The sequence below is a fragment of the Mytilus californianus genome, unplaced genomic scaffold (assembly GCF_021869535.1).
Source record: "Mytilus californianus isolate M0D057914Y unplaced genomic scaffold, xbMytCali1.0.p SCAF_2, whole genome shotgun sequence".
Classification (NCBI taxonomy): domain Eukaryota; kingdom Metazoa; phylum Mollusca; class Bivalvia; order Mytilida; family Mytilidae; genus Mytilus; species Mytilus californianus.
Window position 1 is genome coordinate 92,988,079 of NW_026262668.1, and position 23,436 is coordinate 93,011,514.

Sequence of the window (23,436 nt, forward strand, 5' to 3'; positions counted from 1 at the left end):
CATTTCTCAAATAAGCAATTGCGAGTGCAAAGTTTTAATATCAAAGGATTCTATATAGATTGTGTTAATATTATGGTTGTCTATCGTAACTACCATCTAACTGTGTAGAAAATATCATAAACTAAATTTATTGCTGAATTTGACGAGATAATATTGATGTAAAAAACATAGTTTGTTCTTTGGTTGTGCTGTTGCACAAATGTCCAAGGTTAGTGGGAGGGTTGGGCGACCGTTAACATGTTTAAACCCTCCAAATCCTATATGTGTCTGTCCCAAGTCTTGAGCATTTAATTCAGTGATTGTCGTGTGTTGCTGCCGGTCTATCACATTCTTTTTCGGTTATTGTTTTGTACATACATCAGGCCGTTAGTTTTCTCGAATTAATTGTTTAATGACTCGCTATGCCGTATAGGTTTTTGCTCATTGTCGAAGGTCGTAATAATAGTTGCTAACGTCTACGTCATTTTGGTCTCTGTTGGATGGTTGTCTCATTAGCAATCATACCATATCTATTGAACACCAGATACAGTATATATAAAACACTCACAATATATAGGAATATTGTATACGGCCATTACATAATAAAATAAAAAGTTGATTATAAATTTTAAAATCAGTTTTTTTATTTAAGTATATACAACATTTTTATATTTACGTACATAAAGTAATATCACAGACAGATTTAATCCTTGGTGCCTTAATTTACTAGCAAGACACGTGTTTCTTAAAAATTCAAAGGTTTTATACAGGATTCCTTTTCTTTTGCTCCAAATTTCTTTTATTTATTCGGAATGTTACGGTATACGTATATATACTAATTCTGAATTTAAACAATTCGTATAATGAAAAAGATTTTCGCCAAAACCTTCAATTGAATATTGCTTTTTTTGCTTAGATTCATAAACATTTATTATATCAAATGTAAACTGAATATTTTAACAAATGCATGTGTTTTGTTTCCGATTTGAACGCCCTTAGACATATACAATAGATTTAATCAGTTGATGATGTTGACGTTGCTACAATCCCGACAACAGCTAATGGTAAGATCACCGTCACAATGACATGTACACATAGAAGGATCAGCTTGGCCGTCCATGCCTGAAACAGATAAAAAAAATAATCGTTGTCGTTAACCTTGTATATAGTCAGCCATTTGCTTTTAATATATTATAATAATAAGTTTTATAGTGATTTAACGTAATCAAATACTATTATAATATTAACTTTTCAAGCATAAAACAAAACAGTTTAAGAGGATTCCGCCATCTTTAAAGCCTTTTTATAAATGATAACAATGATGGCGAACACAAAGAACGAATGAACAATAAAAAGACTGGAACTCACTTCGTGGTTTAGAAGGTACATACGTACATGTAGTTATTTTTGTAAAGGCGAATTTGCATTAAATTACCATTAACAAAAAATTAGTAAAAATTTGAAATAAAAATTATGTAAAATGCTTTTGTCCATTTAAAGATGTTATGTTAATGTTAGTGTTGTAATCAATTTTGAATTCGAATTTGAATTTAAGACGTTGTTTATAAAGCTTTATAAGTGATACTATTACATGTTACTCTAAATGCTATTTACCCCCATGTATGACTGACATAGACAAGTTATTTATTTTTGGGGTTCATGCTGCTCAGTCTTTAGTTTTCTATCTAGTGTTTTGTGGACTTGTTTCTCCTGTCATTGGTTTTCGGTTTGTTTTTTGCCATGGCGTAATGTCAGTTTCTCTTCGTCTTATGAGTTTTGAATGTCTCATTGGAATCTTCTGCCTATTTTTTTTTTATCTGTACACATAAGAACTATAGTAATTGAGTAAAGTTAACAATTTATGTCATCACTGTTACATTAGCCACGGCTTTTACTTAATATTGTCTGACCCATGAAACAGTTATTGACAAAGTTGTTAATCATAAACTATCAATGCTAAAAAGAATATTTTTCATTTCTGACTTGTATATTCAGTCTAAAATAAGCTATATTTAACATTGCTCTCGTGTAAATATTATATGGGATTATTTACATAAGGTATATCTTCTTTGTCCTTTTTTGTTTCTTCTTTATCTGCAACACCATCGCTATGAACTGCTTTCATTTCCCTGTCCGCTAAAGAAATATACTAAAATGTTAATTTTGTTCTTTAGACCCACATATCAGGAAATACTTGTCAATACTCCTCTAACTTGAGACTGTGAATCGTGGTGGTATGCCGTAAATACTACACGGACGTTCTTAAGAATGAAATTTTAAATTCTTCTATATTCAAGTCCGTGCGCTCCACAGAGAGTCATATAGTAAACAGTCATATCATAATCACATCACAGCTTAAGGCCTTTTCTGAACATTTGAAGGTCCCTACTATGTATTGGTTACCTAAACTACACAAAAAAACAATAAAATATCGTTTCATCTCGGCCTCTATTGAGTGTTCTACAAATGATCTTTCAATGCTTTCGTTTGCACAAATTACTTAAAACCTTTACTAAATTCTTCCATAGATATAAAGATTTGGTTTTGAAGTTTGGTTGTACTTGTAGAAAACTTATTTCAAACGGGATAACACATCCTAATTTTTACGGAGATGTTGTTTACCGAGCCCGGAATCCGGTTAAACTTATCGATCCTTTAAATAAACTCATTCTAAAAGGTTACCAATTCAACACTGTAATTAGATCTTTGAATATTGTTTTTATTGGTATTAATATTGATTTTGTTATCAGTAAATTAAAATCAAACTAAATATTAGAATCATGTGCAAAACAGTGTAGCCGAGACCATTGATTGGCGCGCTAAAATATCCCATTGACTGGGTCAGATTAGGTGAACGTTCGTCTGTAACGCCCACAACTCACGAGTATTTATTATAGACATTTAAACTGTGGGGTCACCAAAGGGTCTCAACGCCTAAATAAAATAATTCGAAAAACTAATCAGGAATAACCTTTGTGTTTTGATTTATATTGAATACTTAAACGTTCTTTACTTTTGTTTTTGTTATGTTTTGATAATGAATTTTTATGATATCGGACGTTCTTTCAGCAAAAAAGGATTTAACTGGCTTTAAAAGTTTCAATGGATGTGTTGATTATTATCTTTTTTTCGGACGTCAAAGCGATTTAACAATTGCGGTTGTCCAATTATGTCATCTTTTAACTTTTATCTGGTCAAAATTTTATTTTAGAACGAATGCATGATCAACTTTAAAAAGTGTGCAAACACAAAACATATAGACAAAATATACTTCTTTCCTGTCTTTTTCGTACTTGCAAGTTATTAGACAGTAAAAAGGCTATTTGGATCAAGCCTTGTGAAATTTGCATTTACGTTTTTGAATAGGTACAGTCAAGTTTAGCGATTGATAATTCATTGATAACATTCTGGCGTATCACAAACAAACAACTTGTAACGTCTCATTTAATTGGCCGAAAGATTTAAATACAACAACAATTGTAGTGTGCACGTGAATTGACACAGGTGACCGACAATGGAATGTACTACGTTACTACGAACGTAAAAACAATGATTTTTGGTCGAAATAATTAAATAAGTATTTTGTGAATTTCAAATAGTGGGGTCGAAATATTATACTAATAATTTGTGTTAAGTAATATTCTTTATGCATGCAGCACTTGTACCGCACTATGAAAAATATAAGGATAAAATAAAATACATGTGCCGCTTTTATACGGATGAATGTATGAACCACTTTAATTTCTTTCATATTGACGCTAGGTTATTATCCTGACAATGTCGTAGTTACTTATAATAAGGATCTCATAATACTGATCCATTTCAAATTTATGATGGGTTGCACATTCCTCTTTTATTTTTTTCATGCTATAAAACGAAAATAAAGTAACTAAGCGTTTGGTCATTCAGAAATGACGTGTCATAAACGAGCAAATTGTCCCCGAAAGATCGTATCATGTGTGCACGTGAATAAAGATGTACTATGCAATGTACTATCATGGTCACCACGAAATTCAAATGAATTCAGTGAAGGCATGTTGGTGTAAAAAGGTTTGAAATGTTTCATCGGCGAAGATTTTATTTTTGCATGTGTGGAACTAAAAAATAAATAAATACTTGTGAGAAATGTCGTAGTTTATAAGGAACTATATAAATGTACTGTTTTCGATATTAATTGGTTGAAAATTTATCCTTTAATTTCATACCGTAAGAATAGAGCTTTGCATAACATTGTTGAACTATCCGCCAAAGTAACGTGTGGCATGCGTGCGTATTAAAATGAAATACAAAATCATACATGTATGATAAACTTATAAACGAAATATTAAGAAATTAAGGATGACTACTGTAAAAGTATGTACAAAAATGGAGTCACCTTTTATCAATACATTTAGTGAATAACCACACTGTTTAAAACTGATTGTTTTCTATGCAACTATTTAAATATTTACAATATATAATTTTCAACCGAGGATAGCAAAACAGTTAATTATAAATTAAGAAAGTATATCGCTGGAGTTTATAAAGTACATTTCCTTCCACTGTGCCATGGTTTGCCATCTCCATTTTTTCTCTAAACAAAGCATGGCTGGTTACATGTTCTGAATTTACTTAGAAGTTCGGGATTTTTTTTTCAAAATCAAATAAACTAAATCAGAAAAAAAATCACACTATCCTAAAACTTATGAAAGAATATGAATAATGAACATGACAGTTTATAACACAAACCCATTTACTATAAAAATCGAGCAATATCTTTAGTATGTAATTTGGTTATTTTTGTAGTTAAGTACGGTTTCATTTCAAGTACAACGTTAACTCATCAAGTCCATTGAATAAAAGATAAGGCAGGGTGAGCAACTTGACAAAAAAAAGGCAGGATGACGATTTATGTAAAAAAATCAGGATAAACTAATAAATATAGTCAGGACCTAACAGACTGAAAAATAGAAAGACAGGACAGAGATAACAACTAAAAAAAATGCAGGACAAAATGTTTCATCCAAGTCCCCCACCCCCAATCAAAATAAAATGGTAGCTCCCTTAATCCAGAACCAATTGAGAGGAGACAGTTGAATTAAATATTTCGACGTGACTGTTAAGATTAAAGTTTCAAATTTTACATGCACATGTATAAAAGCTAGAATTCCCATGGGATAATCAAGAACACAATCATGTACGTGAATACGACGATGGAAGTTTTTAACGACCTTGACCGGCTACGTGAATACTGATCAGTCCATTCAGCTTTATAGTACGCGTGTTCTATTTTCGCAGGTGTGAGGTCGAAGGTTTGAATTGACCAATGAAAACGATCGTTCCTTAACGAGTTAATCTAATAAAGTTTGTTTGACTGATTATGTTGCACGACCTTTCGCTAAGCTTGGCCGCAGTTCAGTATACAATGTATAGTTTGATGATCTTTTCTGCTAACTACTATACTTGTGAAAAACCCTTGGCAACAGAAACATATTCAGCTTTTTTTTTAATCGACCCAATTTACATAGTAATGGACGACTTCGTACATTTTATGATCGCAAATAAAATATGTATATAATATACTGTGCACTGTAGTTCGTATATATACTGAGACCCTTTGGCAACCCCACAGCTTAAATGTTTATAATAAATACGTCGTGAGTTGTGGGCGTTACAGACGAACGTTCACCTAATTTGACCCAGTCAATGGGATATTTTAGCGCGCCAATCAATGGTCTCGGCTACACTGTTCTGCACATGATTCTATTTTTATATACATATGCACATTCATGGCTCTACAATCTGTCGATACCTGTATCTTGGCATTGCACAAGGTTATGTTTTTGTCTGACTGTTAATGACGTCTTTACACTAAATCCATTGGATGTTGGATGTGTACTGATTGATATTTTAGTCTTAGATGCAAGATTTTTTTTATTAGTTTTTATTGGCTTTGAACTAGCTGTCAGTAACTGCGAGTACTCTCAGAGTGTACCTAGTGTCTTTTTGTTGTGGGGATGTATAAGTCACCTGCCACGTCCACTCTGTGTTTTTTGTTAGATGTATTTCTGTTTGTATCCATCTGATGAGTTAAGCCTTTTTCAAATGATTTTTATATTTTGTTCTTATGTTAAACCTCGCCATATTCTGTATGTGCCTTTCCCAAGTCATCTTCGCTAGCCAAGGATTACGTTCCAGTCCCCTCCTCTCCACCCTTGGCGGATTAAGATAGAATTTAGGATCCACGAGGTAATGGTTTTCATTGGTCGCAGTTGTAACTGGCTGCATCAAATCAAAAAGCGCTTTTGAGATAATCACGTGTAAATGTAGAAAACGTAAATAAACAAATGCACGTGCTGATTGAGCAACAAATTTTTACTCCAAAAATATAGGACGATATTTAGTGACAATTTTAAAGTTCTTAATCAACTAATTGAAGTTCCTGTTTATGTTTTTCGCGCAATTCTTAGAATATCAACGTACATTTTCGGATCCTGCTTCACGAAATTTGTAAACACTAAGCAAAACCATTTTTACACCTCCACTCTGAAGAGAGTTCTAGGGCTGTCATTGGTCAAGCATGATGTAGTCGGAATGGGCGTGACTTTTGTCTGCTGGTAGAGGGCGCAGCATTGTAATCACAAATGTTGGCTCAATCTGTCAAGGATGGAAAGGAGGGGACTGGATCGTAATCCTTGGTTAGCGGAGATGGTCCCAAGTCAGGTGCCTGTAATTCAGTGGTTGTCGTTTGTTGCTGTTTAACATATTTTTTTCGTTCATTGTTTTGTACATATATTAGGCTGTTAGTGTTCTCGTTTGAATTGTTTTACATTTGTCATTTCGGGACCTTTTATAGCTGACTATGTGGTATGGGTTTTTCTCATTGTTGAAGGTTGTACGGTTACCTATAGTTATTAATTTCTGTGTCATTTGGTCTCTTGTGGAGAGTTATCTCATTGGCAATCATACCACATCTTCTTATTTTTATACATACAGCAATACAATAGGTGGTTGGAAAACAGGAAAGTCACTTATACAAATTCCTATCCTATTAAATGACGAAAACTAATTACAATGGACAGAACAATGTACAATCATATATATTTACAAAAACAAGAGAAACGGAAATCAACCTCTAATGAAAAAAACTTGCTCTTAACATTGGGTGACATGTAGTTAAGCCTACAAGAAGCATTCTGTGAATTTCTTAGTTTTCAATGTATAGTCTTGCACAATAAGAAAGTTGTTTTATTATTGAAATCCGAAATGTTCGGATAACTATGGAGTAACGTAGCTAAACTGACAAAAAGGGCTTCGCTTTTCCAAAGTTTTAGGCATAATGCACCAGAGAAAAGAATAGTTCATTATGAAAGGAGGTCATCTCATTTTTTTCATTTGTTCTTACGTCATCTGTGATTTACGACTATTTCATTTACCTTTTCAAACTGATTTATGATTTATGGAAAAATATAAAGCTGAATTTAAGAAAACGGTGTTGTGCATTTACAATTATAATACAGGAAAGTCATAAACAAGAAAGTTAAGAACATCATCTTACATTCTACGTCCTTTGCTTTCTTTCCTTCTATATATTTAAGTACTTCAAGAACTACTATCATGGCAATCTGGAATGATTCGTATCCAAGAAATACATAGTATGCTTGGTTTGAAGTATCAGCTTCTTCTAGTCGTATTCCAATAAATATGTTTATTACTGAAACGAATTAAGTGTATTCAATAACATACAAAATGAGAAAATATATCAGCAAACAGCTATTATATACGCAATTGACTGTCAAAATGAATTCATTATCGCTCTATTTATTTTTATTTGTCACTGATGTAATAAGGTTACAACCATACAATTATGGCAGTTAGGTAGTATATTTATGTCATTTCAAGTACAACAGACATGTGAGGACATAAACACATGAAATCCTCGTACATAGTAGTAGGACAATATATGTGTATACTCTGCACGTAAATAATTTGATTTATTAAAGTTTTCAATATGTTAATAAGAAACTACTTAAGAATTGAGTACTTTTTTTTGAAATTTTATTGGATGTAAAATCGTTGACCGAAACAAATTTTGTATGAAGTGCTTTATACTTAAAATATGCACACGATCACGGCTTTTACAACTCTATCAAATTACAAAAAGAAGCATTAAATTCTTATAACTACATTTATATGCTACGAGTTATATCAAGATTTTCATATGTTTTCCTATGCATTGTAGTAACGTCGTCATGGGAAGCACATGCAGTCATGAAAGTTGAATTTAATTGAGAAATGAAACTTGATATTGCAATGCCTTGCAATTCTTATCAGCCAATCGAAAGTACGCATTCTTATGAAACATACATGTATTGTAATCTTTGTAAAGTAAACATCGAGAGGAAAAACAGCAGTGAGAATTCAAATATAAAGAAGTGTGGAATTGTATCTTTCAATAACTCCATATTAGGAAAAGTGTTCACAATACTCACAGCCTAATATCAAAACACCTGCTCCAATGCAATAATGAACCCAATAAAACACAGGTCTGTATTTACTTTGTTTATCAGGTCTTAAAAGTCCAATTATTGGCTGAAAAGAAATTGAAAATTCATATTTGATGTACAATGCAAGTTATCGAGACTGTTCTCTGGCTTACAAGTTCCTTAAACTTAAAGATTCTGGTCATCTCTTAACTTTTTACCATCGACTAGCTGACCAGATCATCGAAGACACCTTCTTCGATTTCGCTAAAATTATTATATTTTTTTCTATCTGTATGACATGTAATTGTTGGTTTTTATTTTTTTTCTCTTACTGAAATGTTGATTTTTTCCTGGCTCATTACATTACATTAGTAGAAAGTTGTTCTTTTCAAAATATTTGTTAGATTTTTGCTCAAGTTAAATTGTACACTGGTCTTTTGGATTTTAAATCGTACGAACATAAAGTAATCAACCAAACAACAGAAAGGTTTCGAGATATGCAACACTTACATTTATAATGACAAAACAAAACACTATAATCCCTATATATGGATGAGATCGCTCAAAGTTGTTGCTTCCTACCTAAAAAGTAAAATTTGGTTATATATAAAAATTAGTAACCCATGCTTATGTTGAAGCGCACAGTTAAAAGTGATATAAACTGTTTTACCTTTTTATGAACAATACATATATACTGGAATGATTAAAACGTTTTTTTATAAGTTGTGACAAAAAATGATACATTTAAATTACATCATAATGACAATAGAAGTGTTATTGTTTTGATACGTTCCTTAATAACCTTCATAATGTTAGTTTATGAAAATCCATAATTCCATTTTAAAATCTTAAAGGTTCCTATGTAATTTAGAATTTGGCAAATGGTTATGCACTATAATTTGTGTAAAATAAGGACAAGTGACCTATGATTACAAATGAGACACCTAGCCCTAAAGATCAAAGGTCAAAAATGTAATCAACTACAGGTCACTGTATAGCCTTCCAAAATTGAGCATTGCATGTTTATTGTAGATGATGTATTTACTATAAGTAGAACACAGTTGTTGTTGCCATGAAGTATTTCGAAATATTTTTCAGGGTATATTTGAAACTTACCGTGAACTTTCCTTGAATTATGACGCCAAAAGATATTATAGTTAAAACAGCTGCTGAAACCATGAGTACTCTGTGGATCTGTGTAAAATACTTGAAAATGTTACTATTATATCTTATAAACACTATGTATATAAAACTAAGGATATGAGGTATGATTGCCAATGAGACAACTATCCACCAAAATTCAAATAAAGTGGATGTAAGCAATCATAGGCAACCGTACGACCTTCAACAATGAGAAAAACCCATACCGTATAGTCGGCTATAAAAGGCCCTGACATGAAAAATATGAAACAATTCAATTGAGAAAACTAACGGCCTAATTCATAACAAAACAATTAACGAAAAACAAATATGACAGACATGAACCAACGACAACCACTGAACTACAGGCTCCTGATTTGAGACAGGCACATAAAGAATGTTTTCATATAAAATAACATTGATAACTAAAATATAAATACGCACCATTAAGAAAACGTATGTTACCGATTCCGTTCTCGAATATTATTAACTTTCATCAGGTATGGTCCAGACCAAAATTTTGAAAACCAAACAAAAAATAATGATTGAAAACATAAAAACCAAAAGACCCTCATTAGAACAACTTAACCTGTTATGGCTCAACTTTGCCGTAGGGAGTTTCTGCATTATGTTTCGTACACTTATTGAATTGGAAAGGAGTAGATTCGATAAGGCAACAATACAGCACATATTTCTAGCTAAAAATTACAGTAAGTTTAATTGCCATTATCAGAATGCATTATAGTACAATGACTACATAGGGAACATGTATTTCTTAAATCTTATAATCAGCGTTCTTATTATGAAGTCAAAATATGCCTAAAATTATTCTATCCGCTACATATATATTCAATGAAGACAAGCAATATTTCATAGAGTATTTCGGGCCTAAAATATATAGCGCATGCGTCGACAAAACGATCTTTTGACATAATATAAAATAAGGAGATTAGCGGCATTATTGCCAATGAGGAAATTATTCATTTAAACCAAAGAACATAGATTTTAACAATTACAAGTCACTGTACGGCTTCCAACAATGAGCAAACCATATACCGCATAGAAAGCTCAAGAGATAAAACCAACAGCCTATTAATAAAACAACAATGAACTAACAACAAACATGGCAGACAGCAACTAACAAAAACAACTGGGCAACAAGTTCCTGGCTTAGGACAGTCGCATAGAATATGTAGCAGGGTTTAACATATCTGTGAGCTCTCAACCCAACCTCAGTGTATCGATCTAAGAGTACTCGTCCGTTAACTGAAGTTCAAGTTCTCCAAAACATAAAAATAGCCGAAACACCTCCGACGGATTAAGTGTAAAGATGACTGTCATGAACAGTCTAAGAATAGTATGACCTTGTGCATTGTCAAAATATTAGTATCGACAGGATTTAGAACCGTAGTGTTAATACCAGGATGTCAATATTAAACTATTACTGTGACTTGACTGTTAGTGTTGCTCTCAATCTATTGCAGTTCATTCAAAATTGCAGTTTATTTTATCAAACCAAACAGTTCATCTGATCAGAAATTTAAACCAACTGCTGTAGAAATTCACAGTCAAGTAGTTAAAGTACAAGGTGGTAAAACAAAGCATACATTTATATTTATATATATATTGTTATTGTAAAGAGTCATTCAAAAGGTGAGATGTAGTAATTTTTAAACTCAAAAGAAAACTAAAGACTGGGCAACACAATCCCCATAAAATCTGGGGTGATCTCAGGTGCTCCGGAAGAGTAAGCAGATCCTGCTCCACATGTGGCATACGTTGTGTTACTCATGTAAGAACGAACCCGGTGATAAGTCGTGGTTACGACAGTTGAAACATATCCGTAGTCATCTGTGAAACACATATTACATAACGGTCAATCAATTCGGGATGGCATCCTTAAAATTTTCGAATGAATAATTTCAACTTCACCACTTGAAACTCTTGGTTTAATAGCTTCCTTGTAAGCAGCAACCCTATATCAATGAAATCATGAAAGGAAATGCAAGCTCTGGAATATTGTATCAACTGAGAGATATATACTCCATATGCAGGCGCTGCTGGAATGTTGCTACATAGAAATGAAAAGTTCACAATTGTGAAGCTGAAATCATTCAAGTGATGACTTCAACTGAAAGCTCGATAGGAAAAACGAGTTTTGGAGTTTCATGTATCAACTGAAATATATTTATTTCTGTGACTGCATCTTACGATCCTCTACGATAGATAATTTAGCTAATCTGCAATCTATTCCATCTTCATGCCTAATATATCATATACTGTGTTACAACTCTAGATTCTACTGATGAGGAAAGGTAACACTAGGCCACCGAAAGCTGAATTTTTAGTTCAGTCTAGGTGGCCGAGTGGTCTAGAGCGCTGGACACAGCGCAGGCGGTGTTGTCTCGATATCTCAATAGCATGAGTTCAAATCCCGGCGAGGGAAGAACAAAAATTTGCTTTTGCAGATTTAACATTGTTGTGCCGAAATATGTATATTTTATATATATATAAACACCTAAAAAGTGTACAAAACAACACCAATATTAAAAAAAGGAAACATTAAATGTAATTATCTATAAATATTTCGGATAGCAGATATCCTTCATTAGTATGATTATGATGTAAAATGAATCATATCAATCTATTCTGATTTAACTACAAAAATGTATAACAAACTTGAAATTTATACAATTAAAACCAAACACAACAACGCTTGTACAATTCTAAAATTTCAAAAATGACTTAGGTGAGGTATTTACAACAGAGACTGCGTAGATATATATATATATACTCCATTAGTAGATGCTTCTTTGGTAGTTTTGCATCAATATTAATTGTTTATAACCATACGACATAAGAATAACAGAATTAAGTTTTAACAAATATTAAAGACATTGGTATATACATGTATGTGATTATATGTGGTTATTAAACCCGATATTTTTATTTATCCACTTATCTATGTATTTTTAAAATTTTTACCAGAAACCATATATCTGATCCAAAGACTTTCTTGCTTGACCACAACGGTTTATAGTATCTGGCAATGAAATAACCGAGATTTGCTAGTATCATCCACGCTATTATGGCAATACAACCTGAAAAAAACATAACATGTAGTATAAATAACTTTCTCTGAAATTTTTTCGGTAAAATTGTGTTACTCAAAAGATAAGGTTGTAATTATCCAACAAGAATGACTATAACCAGGTAAACGGCCAGCTGCTTATCTTTCTAACTTAAATGAAACAGAGTGGGGTTCGTGTAGCTCAGTCTTTATTTTCTATGTTGTGGTTTGTGTACTGTTGTTTGTCTATAGGTCTTTTTCGTTTTTAAGCCATGGCGTTGTCATGTTTTCGACTTGTGAGTGTGATTGTCCCTTTGGTATCTTTCGCCTCTCTTTTTGAAACAATTCTACAACCTCAGATTAAAATTATAAAGTGCTGACTTTCTTACAGAAGTGGTAATCACTTCACAATAATATGAATTTCATATTATAAATATATTTTCCTAGCAATGGGATAGAACTGTACGCTCTTTATATGTAAAGAACGCTAGCAAATCAGACTTTCTACTACATGTACAACTGTGGTGTTTGCGCTGTCAGAATGCCTATGCCGTATAAATTTTGACTTAAAAGTCACGGATCGTATACAGCCTTGTTTGTGACGGTGATAATGTGTTTCCGTAGAGTTTTATCCGTGAGGTTAAGGAATACAGGTTCGCGGAATTGTTACATTGGCCATTACAAATTGCTGATTTCTATCCAAAATATTAAATTTGGAACAGTTTTCAGAGTTGTAGTATAAAGAGAACAACTATATGCATTGTCTTTTATTATTACTGGGCTTGAAATATGATAGAATTGCACGGCAAAGACCTGATTTATACCTGTTGCTTAGTCTTGTACAAATATATTTTATATTTTGAGACCATGCAAAGTTATTCTATTTTTATGAGGATTCCGTAAGGGACCTGTTTAAAGACAACTTCCAAATACTCCCTAATTGTCTGTAACTGCAGTCAAGATATTGCAGCATATCCTTATACGCCATGGTTTATAAACTACCTAGTCAATCTATTGTTGCATACATTTAGTTTGGCCAGGAATCATTATAAGTTGAAATAACAAAACATCGATTTTTAATCAGACAGAATTTTTCTTCGGACAGCACAAAATCAAATCTTGTCATACTTAATTTAATATTTTCTGTATAAACCTACTCAACCAACTTTAACCTTTACCAATAATAACAGGAACACTTTATCGACGGATCTTCATAAAAAATGCTCATTTCATTCTCTGTTAACTTAAAAAAAACCAAGACTAACTGAACATACTCACTACAATTAAGCAATTCTTAATTTATTTGAATCATTTTTTTAATTTCGATTCCCAAAATGAAATTCCAAAATGTTTTAACTTGAATTAAAAAAATTTCAATTCGTGCTGATTGGTTGGTATACCAGTCAGTGATGGAGTTCGCAGAACCATTTTTCTCGGATCTTTAAATGGTAACATATACGATAGAAAGTGGTGGGATTTTACATTTTTTTCAGCGGTTGAAAACACTTTTTCTAAATCAATTTAGATTTGAATCGGATGACACAGTCACGAGTATAGTAAATAGTCTTTTGATGTTCTAAGACCAAGGATTTGTATAGTAAGAATGTGTTTAATTGTTAACTTCTGTAAATTTTTAATTTCATTCAATTGCCAAAACATTGAAAAAAATATGTCATTCTTGTAAATGATGACATTATTGCTATGTGCAACTTTGCTTCTTCCCGAACTATCAATTTCGGGAAATAAGTGCAAAACCATTTTTGTGGCAAGCTCAACTAATCTTACCACAACAAGTGATTGTGAGCTGCTTTTTCGCCAATATACATAGTTTGAGAACTGACCACACATTTCAAGAGATTTACTGCATTGTGTATTATCAGAAGTCCATAACTAGTCTAGTAATGGACTTCTGGTATTATATACAAGTAGCCGGTTTCATTATAAAGGCATTGAAGAAACGTTACTCATGCAGTGTGTCATAAATTATCCACTGCAAGCAAATGTTTTGACCTGTACTAATAACATTACATTTGTAAATGCATATGGGAAATGGTTTAACAAACAGGACAGAAGGGGTCTTCTAAAACCAAGTGATACATTTTTCTGTCTTGTCAGAGAACTTGAAACAATTGTGCACAAATTAATAGGTCAACCTTATAGTGTCAGCTCTCTGTCGAATGAAGGACAGAAAGTCACAGACAAAAAGTCACGTACAAAAAGTCACAGGACAAAAAGGCACAATTCAGTTTTGAGATTTTTTTTCTTTGAACAAGAAAACACTTAATTTTAAAATTATGGACATGGGGTCTGTATTTTGATTAGGTTGTTTTACTGCTAAATAAAGTAATTCGTTCCAATCGAAATTGTCTTCAGAAAGAAAAACTAAGGTTTCGTTTGCTCGTACTTCTTTCTGTCGTCCATAGAACTAAATTTTTTTTTAATTAATAATCTTTAAAGATTTGAACAATTTCATGACTCCGGGCATAACATAATTTTTTAACTTTCAAGTCGAAAGAAAAGAAAAAATAAAGATTGCCAAAAAACTGAAAAAACCCACTTTGACTGGTTGTTTTTCAGCGTACTAAGCCATTTTGTACTTGCGGTCATATTTTGTTTTATTTTCAGCAATAGACAATTTAAGTTTGAAACATTCATTTTTTTTTCATTTATCATTATTTTTAAGGAAACTTTGATTATAACATCTTAAATGAAAATAGTGTAATGCATTAAATGGTCTTTTTTTTAATTTGTATTGATGGCTTACTGCCTTATTTACATATGTCCTACATATCTTGGTCATATATAAAGAGAGATAATTGTATCCGAGATCGCATTATGCAATGGACTAATTTTATCATTTTTTACTGTCCCCCTTTTTTATCGATGGGCATTCCACTTCTTTTTGAAAATACTAAATCGAAAATGAAGTGCATGCACGAAGAAGTTTGTGTGACGTGAAAATACGTTGTCAAATATCTCACGGATTCATTTACACAAACAGTGCACTGATTCTTTATACTATTTTTACGAAATCATTTCAAATTTTGTTTTTCGAAGAAAGACCTATATTACAGTTTATTACAATAAGCATATTTAGAGTATGTCGACATGCCGCTGCATTATAATTCATCATTTTATGAAGGCATGTCAAACTGTCACTAGTATCAAAAGTCCTAGTAATGAACTTCTGCTACAATGTAGTATCCAATCAACTGTTCTATCGCACATAGATTGAAGAGACATTTATTGTCGAAATGCGCATCTGGTGCAGAAAAATTGGTACCGTTTATGTTATTGACGTACGGTGATGCTTGAAACAATGTAATTAAAAAAATGACATTGTCATAGTTTTAGGACACTGTTGTTATCTGTATATGTATCTGTATCAACATCAAAGAATAATGTACTTTATTGTCGGAGTTGTGGACTACTGATGTAAATTAATGTTGATTTCGACAACGAGCTTTGTAACCACAGAGAAAAAGTTGAGTGTACTTGTCTTTTCAACAAATAGTCATCTGTATTGACGCATATAAGACAAAACAATGGGAAATGAATATGACTATTACTTAAGTTATACATCCTTAAAATGTCTTTTCAAGTGTACTCTTTTGCTAAAATTAAATATGTTATCGACGTTATACAGCATTACCCTAAAAAGTCACAGATAAATTTTCTTTGTGTCAAAAAGATTCGACGCTGTACAGGAGTACATCTGCCTCACCCTCCCTCAAAAGTCCCAAATAAAAAGCGTATGTATATTATTTTGTATAATAAATGATAAAATATATGAACGAATATATATACACTTGCTATATAAGTGCATTACCAAGACTGAATGAAATACAAAATAGGGTGTGGGACATTGTGAACACTGATGTACATTTCAACGGTCGTAAATATTAGTTACAATTGTGATAATAAGACGACTATATACTAGTATATTTCGGTTATTGTATCTGTTGTGTCATGTGTTTGATTTGTTTTGAAACTCTTGTGATTTTTATGTCTGCGCGTATGACTAAGTAAAAATGATATTCTATACCTAAGGTGAGTATGATGCGATAAATGATTGAATGCATGGAAGACACACGTGAGATACAGGCTCATAGGATCCACTGTCTTTACAAACAGTACAATGTTTAGATCTTCTTACCGTGTGCTTTCACTCTCATATCAACTCCAGCACATACGTTGGTTAACGATTGTAAGTCCACTTTAACCGAAGAAAATGACCTCCCAGAAGGTGTATGTTGTTGTATCGTATTACCTACAGAAATAAATTAAGCACTAGTCCATTATTTGAATAGGAAAAGTTTACACTGCTCACAGTTATGTGACTGTTGAACTAGTTAGCTGTTTGTGTAATTGGTGATTGGCAAATAATTATACAATAATAAAAATAATTTTGGTTGTTCATCTGATAAATGTGAACAAGCAAATTGCTTTTTGATCTCTCTTTTAAACTTGGGTCGCTTAAGAACTCTGCCTAATGTATGGACACTCGTCTAGTGTAAAAGACTGTACCGTAAGATGTGTGTGTGTGTTTTGTATGTGTCGTTTAGTTGCTGCCACATCTCTATTTAATTTTTAAAACATGCATCATATAAAACTAATTATACCCCCAGAGACGGTTCCTCTTGCATACAGTATGTAATAATCATTGTTCAGGTTAAACACTTGTGAGTTACTGTTTGCTATTGTTCTTGCAAACGAACATGTAAATAAGTTCCCTATATAGCTTCCTGTTGTTCCCGAAAGACCGTCAGTTGGCTAAAAAATATAAATTCATTTTCGTAAATTTCAAATATTTTGCAGGTTTTCATTGTTCGTCCTGTGTCTAAATTAGAGACAACCCTGTAGTTCAAATCTCATAAATCTACTAAGAATATATCAATGAACGTAAAAAAACTATGGATTCGCATGAACTCATGAGTCGAAAGGATAAAATATATCCTGTTATGCATGCATCTCCCACTAAGCGATTCCCACTCAGTCAAAATGTTACAATCAGGAATATAGGACACAATCGATAAATTTACAGATCAGACGAATATAGTTAATACTTTTATCTAAAAATTATTAACCGCGGAAACGTGTCGCTGGTGAGTTGAGATCCAGACCCGTCGTATCGGTAAACCGATTCGTCGTGGTGACCTTTTAAATTCATTCAGTATATATTTAATGAGAGAAATGGTCCATAAGTCACATTATATCTAAAACGACTGATAGAAACTGACTAAAAAGCATATCCTTCATCTCGTACATGTATATAAATTGGAATTAAGAAACATCTTTTTAACTTTAAATTACGTATAATTTATGTAACGAGTCATACTTTTATTGAACACTTTTATTTATCATTAGTAACTTACGTTAGGTGCGATAGGGGTATTTGTACGGCCTGTATTATAAGAGTTCTGCACTGTAAATGCTGCATTACTGTTGGTCATTAAACATGATGTAACACTAGTGTCACCCTTAAAGAAATAAGCGGATATATTAATATATAAACACCAAGTCGATTGATTATTCAGTCTTTTCAAATCGACAAGCTTCACAGTAAAACATTTAGGATATTTACTAATATATTTACTTAAGATCTCATCAGAGATACCATTCAATTAAATTTTCCATTTTTTTTTTCATATTGACTTAACAATGGCTGCAGCTGTTCTTTCGAAATGCAGAACGTTGAAACAATAAACACTTCACTTTTACAATCAAAAGAAGGACCTTGTATTCTAGAATGAAGATTCGTATTGCTTTTTCAGAATTATATACCGACTATTATTTTATGAATGAATAAGGTACCATGACACAAAAACTCAAAAATTCCTATCTTTTTAACAATAAATAATATATTAGTAACATTCTTTTACAATAATTTCTAACCATTGATTGAGGAGAAGTTGATAGTCCAACCGCACCATACTGATCAGCATTTGAAGCGAGTTCTACTTGAATTGTAAAATTAATTGCTGTGCTGTCACTAGTCCATGATATAAGAAACGTAGTGCCATCATCACCACAGTCACTATAACAACCCTTTGTTTTCCCACACGCACTGTCCGGAGTAAATAGTGCCTTCAATTTAAAATTATTCAGTTCAAATGTTTTAAACAGTGTGTGTCCAATTATCTCAAAACAATCTATAATTTATAATGTCCGTTCACAGTTAAATGCTAGAAGGACGGTTTTTCCATTGTAGCTTACTTAGTAATTGTTATGGTATGGAAAAGGAATATTCTTAACAAAAAATATTTCATTAACATAATGACTTATTAGCCTTTCAGGTGTGTTGTTTCTGATTATTTGATTTTAACAGCAGTATTAGCAACCTTAACCTAGTCACCTGTCAATGCATGTAGTAGCGAGCACAATTCAACCCTGCTTTCCAAATCATGACCGCCTTACCTTTCTTTGTTCAAGTTAGTAATCTCTCTGCGTTTTTTTTTTATTGATAGTTGTAATGTTAGAAGTATGATCTGTGATGTTAGATGTATGATCAGTAATGTTAGAAGTATGATCTGTAATGTTAGAAGTATGATCTGTAATGTTAGAAGTATGATCTGTAATGTAAGAAGTATGATCTGTAATGTAAGAAGTATGATCTAAGGCAAAGGGGAAGTTTGTGCGCACGTAAAACTGGTTTAAATCTTCCACAAGTTGTTCCTGTGCCCAGTAATGTTAACTTGATCCTGTGCCTAGTAATGTTAACTTGATCCTGTGCCCAGTAATATAAACTTGATCCTGTGCCCAGTAATATTAACTTGATCCTGTGCCCAGTAATGTTAACTTGATCCTGTGCCCAGTAATGTTAACTTGATCCTGTGCCCAGTAATGTTAACTTGATCCTGTGCCTAGTAATGTTAACTTGATAATGAGTTAGTTGTTTTATGTCTTTGAACGTCCGTTTTTCGGAGGAGACCGTACATGTTGGTAGTTAGTTTGGTCTGTTGTAATGTTCAATGTTTTAGTAATTCCTACTATCCTTTTAAGGATTTTTTTAAATGTATTATGTCAATCGATTTAAGTTTGTACTCACTTGTGTGTCGATCAGAAAACAAAGCCACAACAAAAGTACGTTCATTGTAAAGAATATCTGTAAAATAATGAATTATAAATGTAAACAAAATCATTCAAACTTGACAGTTTTTCGTTCATTATTTTGTACATAAATCAGGCCGTTAGTTTTCTCGTTTGAATTGTTTTACATTTGTTATTTCAGGGCCTTTCATAGCTGACTATGCGGTATGGGTTTTATTCATTGTTGAAGGCCGTACGGTGACCTATAGTTGTTAATTTCTGTGTCATTTGGTCCCTTGTGGAATGTTGTCTCCACATCTTCTTATTTTTAAATTAACAAGCAAATATAGCTTACAAACAATACTTGTCAGAGATCAGTGAAGTGTGTATTATAAAGATAGTTCTCCAGAAATAGCGAATGTGTATATTGAAGACAAACAAAACTGTTGAACTTTCATTCATTCCAGAAATAAATTATTTATGAATAAGATTTTATTGAATCATGTGTATGTCTACATACCTTAAATGTGTTCGATAACTATCCAATTTTATGTATTGAATATTCACACTATTTTAATATGTGTGTATGAAACATGTCCGGGTGTTGGTTATAAATCTCTAGCTAATATGGACATATTACCATATTTCGTGTCGGTAATATACATCCTCCTTATGTACCAATTTCTAATATAAATGTTTAACCTTTCTGCTTCATATAACATGAATAAAAGCTGACTTAAAAAACCAATACTACATTAAGATTTTTGCAAAATCAAATGGCATATTGATTTATAAAATTACACACGATCTTTTGAACATTTTGAAGGTAAAACTCTATTTTGAATTATATAGCAGTAATAATATTGTTATTTTAGAAATGACAACTTATATTAATAAGGATAAAGTACATGATCATTATAGTACCACTCTGAGCATACTTTGCATAAAATAATGAATACAAAAAATACGATGATGCACCAATACAACATTTCATAGCATCCGATAATAAACATGTCTTTGCTTAAGGATAGAAATCCTCATCTACATCTACATCTAAATTTCAAAAACACCGTTTGTTCGACATCAATGCTGGCGGACTATACATCTGATTCAATGATTTGATACGAACTCGATTTAGGTGGTACATATTAAATGTAACTTTCATTGTATTCATCTAATAATTTAAGCAATTTTAGAATGGAGTGAAGTGGGCAAAAGCGTTTCCAGTGATTTTCTTCTGTTAGTAAGATAATCTAAAATAAGTAATTGCACATATTATGTGTTTTGATGCTGTTACACAGAATAGAAAAAAAATTGTGCCTGTCCCCAGTCAGGAACCTCTAGCCTTTGTTAGTCTTGTGTCTTTTTTAAATTTTGGTTCATTTGTATGTTTCGGGATTTAGTGTGGCGTCCATTTCGCTGAACTAGTAAACATTATTGTTTTTGGGCCAGCTTAAACCTGCCTCTGGGTGCGGAATTTTCTAGCTGCATCGAAGATTTATTGGTGGCCTTGGGCTATTTTCTGCTCTGTGGACGGGTTGTTGGTCTTTTGGCACATTCCCCGTTTCCCTTCTCTATTATATGAGAATCATGACAGCCCTAAACTTAATTGCTTTATAAAAAATAATAGCTTAAAAAGCTGTGTGTGAAATGCCCCATTTTATTAACTCCTTTAGGTAGAATCATACTTTTACCATCTTCAACAAACATTTTTATTCATGTTAAAATTTGTTAAATGTTAAGATAGCTATATATATCCACGTTTCAATAAATGTTGATTGATACTTTAATCGATGAGAACATGATTAATTTATAAGTTGCAATTGGCATTAAACTAGCTTTCAGTCACTGCGAGTACTCTTACATCAATGCTTTGTGTCTCTTGCTTTTATGATAGTTTTTTTGTGTGCTTCGTAAAGATCCATTGAGTTAAGTCATTTGTAAGTTTGTTCTTATGTTGTGCCGTTACATGTACACTACTGTATTAATCTTTGGAGTTTAGGATTTCCAATATTTCTAGAATGACTACACTACCAAGAACTATATATATAGTCATTATAAATTTTTAATCCCCTCTAAATGTAATATGATTTTTCATAGCGACGGCCATCTTGATTTTAAGATCAACAACAAAAAACCGACATTTAAAAAAATACCAGCATCTTAACATATGAATAGTACATAGACTCGATTTATGAACAACTTGCGTGTTTTTTCGGAGTCTTTTTTCAAATTATGTTTCACAATGACGTCTTGAACATTAAATGCTGTGATAACTGTCTCATATTTTGAATTTAGCAACAGTAGTTTATAACCATGTCGAAATTGACATATTTGATGAAAGTTGCCATTTTACATTCTTATTGAAAAATATCTACATGAGCCAACTTGGCCTTACCCCAAAAGATAGTTCTCACACTTTATGATCATTACAAATTACATCATGTAGCAACATATCTTTTTAGCTTCATTTTGTTCTTTTATTAGAGATTTTGCTAGGAACACCCAAATGAGATTATTTAAATATTTAAACCAGAGTATTTCTAAACGTATCTATGTTATAAAATCAAAGAAAAATCGAAACATATATGCACATAATCATGTTATTTGGCTATGTCTTATGGTTAGACAAGAGAAATTTACCAATCCTCTTTTGTACGATGCGTAATTAACTGATTTTGACTCGTCAACTTATTGAAATAAGATATCTCTAGTGAAGCAGTAACTGTTGGCTTTTTCTGTCTATACCAAACAGGTTTAATTCGTGTCGCTTAATCTTTAATTTTCTATATGATGTTTTCTGACATTTTTGTCTTTCATTTTGATCTAAATATTGTCTATTGTCTTCGTCTTATGGTTTATGACTCCCTGCTAGGTAGCTTCTCTCTCATTTTATTACTGTGCGGAACCAGTCCAGTAGTGTAAGTTACCAAACAGTAGTAAATTAAATCAATATAAACTGATATATCTTCGTGCAAAGTTTATATCTTTGAACATTTAAGGAGTCGAAAAAGCAAATACTTTGTTATTACTCAAAGACATAGTTTTGAAATTACTGCAACAGTAGTGTACCGATGTTCACATCGGAGTAAATAAATCAAGGTAACAAACAAAAATTAAGGGAATCTCATGAATTTCAAAGGGAACGATACATGATGAGTTTCCTGCTATGTATACATCACCTAGCATGAGAAATCACACTCAGTCAAAATATCACAATCGATCAAATCACTGATTAAACGACTATTATGGAATCAAAACATCTAAGACTGAGAAAGCATTTCGTTAGTGAATTGAGAAATAGACACATCGTATCAGTCAATCAATTCGTGATGGTAACCGTAAAAAATATGTAGTGTAGATTTCAATCGTCCTTCCTCTTAACTCTGTTGGAACAGTTTTAGTTAAAGGAGAACCCTAAGCAATTTGTGGTCAACTTTTGCGGTTGTGAACATTGCACATATGATGATATCAATTCATATGAAACACGAATGATGAGTGTAAACTTACGCCACATTAGGTGTTTAAATATACCCCTATAAAGCCTTTATCCCTATATTGCCGGATACAAATACAAATCTGTCAGTGAGAAGTGGTGCCCAGATGGTGTTTTACATGTGAATTAACATCATTATAGAAAAATGACTCAACATTGTAAATCGTCACGATATCTTTTCATTATACATTTAAACAAAATAAACAGAAGCAACCCGGATGTCGTATGCATGAGTAATTATAAATATAAGTAAACAT

General features: G+C 32.3%; 1 protein-coding gene across 2 annotated transcripts; it reads right to left on the reverse strand.

The window, feature by feature from the left end:
- Positions 1–598: 598 nt before the first annotated feature.
- Positions 599–23,333, reverse strand: LOC127730407 (putative ferric-chelate reductase 1). Of its 2 annotated transcripts, none has more exons than XM_052238795.1 (13): positions 23,194–23,333; positions 19,703–19,759; positions 18,550–18,741; positions 18,030–18,134; positions 17,277–17,427; positions 16,811–16,924; positions 12,570–12,685; positions 9,561–9,638; positions 8,955–9,026; positions 8,451–8,550; positions 7,517–7,672; positions 2,033–2,115; positions 599–1,101 (listed from the first exon to the last, which is right to left on the reverse strand). In XM_052238795.1, the coding sequence occupies exons 2-13, from the start codon at positions 19,745–19,747 to the stop codon at positions 994–996; spliced, it is 1,320 nt and encodes a 439-aa protein (XP_052094755.1). In that variant the 5' UTR covers positions 19,748–19,759; positions 23,194–23,333; the 3' UTR covers positions 599–993. The 2 variants fall into 2 exon arrangements, with proteins under 2 accessions (XP_052094755.1, XP_052094754.1); XM_052238794.1 differs by lacking the exon at positions 23,194–23,333 and adding an exon at positions 20,204–20,417.
- Positions 23,334–23,436: the final 103 nt, after the last annotated feature.

What these genes read in the sequence shown, in the direction of transcription:
- LOC127730407 (XM_052238795.1), bottom strand. Translation starts at nt 19,747, where the DNA reads ATGAACGTACTTTTGTTGTGGCTTTGTTTTCTGATCGACACACAA. An exon ending in CAACTTCTCCTCAATCAATG is followed by an intron (nt 18,135 to 18,549) that starts GTTAGAAATTAT and finishes TATTTCTTTAAG; the next exon opens with GGTGACACTAGTGTTACATC. An exon ending in TATGAGAGTGAAAGCACACG is followed by an intron (nt 12,686 to 16,810) that starts GTAAGAAGATCT and finishes TGTTTTTTTCAG; the next exon opens with GTTGTATTGCCATAATAGCG.